At 38.3% G+C, this 4,464-nt stretch overlaps 1 protein-coding gene across 1 annotated transcript; it reads right to left on the bottom strand.

Moving 5' to 3' along the window:
• Nucleotides 1-6: 6 nt before the first annotated feature.
• Nucleotides 7-2,201, bottom strand: LOC123985066 (microsomal glutathione S-transferase 1-like). Its single transcript, XM_046072418.1, has 4 exons — nucleotides 2,026-2,201; nucleotides 1,723-1,855; nucleotides 1,093-1,184; nucleotides 7-381 (listed from the first exon to the last, which is right to left on the bottom strand). Exons 1-4 carry the CDS (start codon nucleotides 2,184-2,186, stop codon nucleotides 135-137), a joined length of 633 nt encoding a protein of 210 aa, XP_045928374.1. The 5' UTR covers nucleotides 2,187-2,201; the 3' UTR covers nucleotides 7-134.
• Nucleotides 2,202-4,464: the final 2,263 nt, after the last annotated feature.

Here is a 4,464-nt window from a genome sequence, read left to right as displayed (position 1 = left end):
AAAGGGAATGCAATGAACATTTATTAATCAAGCACATAGCTGCAGAAAGGGTGAAGTATAAAACAGATTCAGGTTTCATGTTGAAACATGAGCTTATGGAGAAGAGGTCATGGTCTACTGGTTCTGTATCATCTCTAAAGGAAGAGGCCTGTGCTGAGCAGCCTGTAAGCCATGGAAAAGGTGACCAGCATGCCCAGTATCCAGGACAAAGCCCTACTGGGCTGAGGCAGACCGCAAACATAAGCGATGGTGTGGAAGAACCGAGAGCAGGCAAAGACGCGGAAGTGAAGCAGAGCAGATGAAAGCTCAGGTCTAGTCAGACTATAGAGTAGGCCAATCACCACAAAGGGAATAATGTTCTCTAGGTCATTCTGGTGACACCTTGAGAACAGAAACAAAATGAAATGAAGCTTTTCATTATTATTATTAGTTCAAAAACACACAACATACCCTTTGACTAGAACGTGCAACATGACTAATGCATCGATTAATATATTACAACGTGGTATATAGTGTAAGGAGTTTACAACAGAACATATGACTATATAATCCGTTCATCCATCCATTTTCTAAACCTGCTTATCTGTTTGTTTAAAGGGGTCTGGAGCTAAGCACACACTAGGTGAGAGGCACTGTGACTCACGGTTTGATCGATTTGATGATTTGTACTATTAGTCAATATTTAGTATTCTTATCCTTTATAATATAAACTAAACTAGATTTCTCATTCTTTTCTAGGATCTGACCATTTCGACTGAGCTAAATGCTGTTCCAGCAGGGATAGGGATATCATTCAGTGGACAACATCAAATTAGTGGAGGTTTTTTTGCATGTAAATTGTAAAAAAAAAACAAATTGTTAAATGTAATTTCAAAAATTGGTGCTAAATGACAGGTGTTACTACAATTTAAAAATCCATATAAGTAAAGAGAAAAAAGAAATTAATAGATCTGTCTTACTGACTTGTTGGACTATAACTAGTGGCCCACACAACATTTCTGATAATGTTTTCTGATGAAATACCAGTGTATCAATTATAACTTTAGGTGTAAGTGGCTGTAGCGTCTTCATTTCATGGCAAGATCATCTCACCTTCGAACTCGCTCTACATCTGGATGGGTTCTCAGCAGCTTCTTCTTCTCCTCTTCAGACTTTCTGCCCACATCTTCCTCATTTGCGAAAGCCTAAATGAGAAAGATAATACATCAGTCTGTAGTCTGCTTCTGCCTCTGTATACCAGAGTCAGGTTGAAAGTTCCATATTATAATGTAGAAATAGAAATGCATAAAGAGAATATGGAAAAACTAGTCAGTTAAAATCGTATTAAGTCTAATTAAGTAAGTTAACAGTTAATTAAGTTGAATTTCAGTTGTGATTTCAGTTTTGATTTCAGTTATTCTCCTTTAAAGCTGAATTGTACCTCAGTTAAACTGTGTACATGACCTTTTATTCTGATTGTAGGATTGTAGAGCGCTATCCATGGTGGGTTTGTAAAATAGTTAGGTTTTGGAGTCCTGTTAATCAGGATGAAAGCCTTACAGGCTTTTAGGATGTTAAGTTGTTAGGATACTAAGTTAGGCTAAACACATCCTGGGACCTTATGTACTGTGTACATATAATCCTACCCTGCACATAGGCTACCCTGTACATACAATCATGAAAACGTGTGTAAAACAGACATTTCTTGTTTAAACAGATTTAGACACTATTAGTGTTACCTACCCCTCTCGTAAAGCGATAAAAAGAAGTCAAGGGCGCCATCAGCAGCATCTTCAGAATGACTAAAGCAGCATAGGTGGTGAAAGCCATAAATACCTCGTCTTCCATCAGCGCTGCCATCTCTGCTGGTTTACAACTAAATAGTGAGGAAGAGATAGAAGTTAGTTTATTATTCTGTTCAGTTTATAACTGTGCCTGTGGGTTTAAAAACAAGTCTGGTTTCAACAACACTCTCAAGAAGACAAAAATGTATAAATGATCTATTGTAAATGTACAAATCAGTTACAGTTTAACAGCTCAACTTACGTCCTGTGACTCTGCAGAAGTGAAGCAAGTCCGGATCTGTTGCAGGAAAACAATCTGACCCATCCCCCAAGGAACTCAGGAGGCGGGACAAATGCAGCATAATACACAACTTCCTCTGTGTGGGAGTGACATTGTGTGTCTCTGCTTGTAGTGACATGCATTCATGCGTTCATATCAAAACAAATATTCCAAATTCTCAGCATATGTAAAAGGTTTTTCTAGGATAATGACTTGCATTTGGATTCAAGACTGTGATTACATCAGGTTTAAAGCTACTCTACACATAGTAATGGGCCTTTCTGCATGATCCTGCAACTTTAATCCTCACATTATACCTGTGAACAGAAGAAGAGGCGTCACCTGCTGCCCTCCTGTTCCTGCACAACATCTGCTGGTACAGTTATTATTAGTCCTATAATTATTATCATTAGTATTAATATAATTATCAGTAGGGGAGAGCGGCATATGTTGTCACACTTTTCACACTGTCTAACATTTACTAGGCACTGTACATCAGAGTGTTATGAATGTCATACCAAATGAAAGAATGAAGTCTTGGGCACATATTTTGTAATTATTATATCTTCATATCTTATCTCATTATGGAGTTGTAGACTGTTGAATAGAGAGTGTCCACTTGTTACAGTTTGCCCTGTCGGCAGGTAAGTTGTCACACTGGATTATCAAAAAAACAGGACAAATACTTAATTGTGAATATGGATTTTAAGTTCAAATTCAAACTAGGAATAAAAATAAAAACAATCATGCCTTGAAAATCTGGAAAATCAATACTTTCAATCAAAACAATAATGCTGACAGAGCAGACATTAAGTGGCACGTCACTTAATTGAACTTTGAAATCAAGGCAATCAGGCTTGTTTCTCATCCAGGCATCACACGCACTGTTGATGTGTTCAATGTTTAGACTGCTTTGCTTACCTCAATCTTTACCAACTAACTTCGATAATTTAAACTAAATCTAAACCATCAACCTGCCTCTTAGACCCCATCCCGACTAGGCTGCTTAAAGAAGTTTTACCCTTAGTCAATATTTATCAACAGGCTATGTACCGCAGTACTTTAAAGTAGCTGTAATTAAACCTCTTCTGAAAAAGCCCAACCTTGATCCAGATGATTTAGCAAACCATAGACCTATATCTAACCTTCCCTTTCTCTCTAAGATCCTGGAGAAAGCAGTTGCTAAACAGCTGTGTGACTTTCTACAGAGCAATAGTTTATTTGAGGATTTTCAGTCAGGATTTAGAGCTCATCATAGCACAGAGACAGCACTGGTGAAAATTACTAACGACCTCCTTATTGCATCAGACAAAGGACTTGTCTCTGTACTGGTTTTATTAGATCTTAGTGCTGCATTTGATACCATTGACCATCAGATCCTATTACAGAGACTGGAACATTTCATTGGCATTAAAGGAACTGCTCTAAGCTGGTTTAAGTCCTATTTATCAGATTGATTTCAGTTTGTACATGTTAACGATGAGTCCTCCATGCACGCCAAAGTTAGTCATGGAGTTCCACTAGGATCTGTGCTGCGACCAATCCTATTCACTTTATATATACTTCCTTTAGGCAATATTATCAGGAAACACTCCATAAACCTTCATTGTTATGCAGATGATACTCAATTATATCTATTGATCAAGCCAGATGAAACTCATCAGTTAGCTAAACTTCAAATGTTTTTTCAGGATGTAAAAATCTGGATGACCTGTAATTTTCTAATGTTAAACTCAGATAAAACTAAAGTTATTGTTCTGGGGCCTAAGCACCTCTGTGACGCATTATCTAAAGATGTAGTTTCCCTTGATGGCATCGCCCTGGCCTGCAGCACCAGTGTGAGGAATCTTGGAGTTATATTTGACAGGACATGTCGCAAATTTCAAGGACCGCCTTTTTTCATCTACGTAATATTGCAAAAATCAGGAACAATCCTGTCTATAAATGATGCAGAAAAACCAGTCCATGCATTTGTTACTTCAAGGCTGGATTACTGCAATTCCTTATTATCAGGCTGCTCAAAAAAGTCCATTAAGACTCTTCAGCTGATCCAGAATGCTGCAGCACGTGTTCTGACAGGAACCAGGAAAAGACATCACATTTCTCCTGTTTTAGCTTCTCTGCATTGGCTTCCGGTAAAATCCAGAATAGAATTTAAAATCATTCTTCTCACCTACAAAGCTCTTAATGGTCAGGCGCTATCTTATCTTAAAGAGCTCATAGTACCTTACTACCCCACCAGAGCTCTGCGCTCCCAGAATGCAGGGTTACTTGTGGTTCCTAGAGTCTCCAAAAGTAGAATGGGAGCCAGAGCGTTCAGCTATCAAGCTCCTCTCCTGTGGAACCAGGTTCCAGTTTGGGTTCAGGAGGCAGACACCATCTCCACATTTAAGAGTAGGCTTAAGACTTTCCTCTTTGATA

This window comes from Micropterus dolomieu, linkage group LG16, assembly GCF_021292245.1.
Source record: "Micropterus dolomieu isolate WLL.071019.BEF.003 ecotype Adirondacks linkage group LG16, ASM2129224v1, whole genome shotgun sequence".
Lineage (NCBI taxonomy): Eukaryota > Metazoa > Chordata > Actinopteri > Centrarchiformes > Centrarchidae > Micropterus > Micropterus dolomieu.
This window is presented reverse-complemented; position numbering and strand designations above follow the sequence as displayed.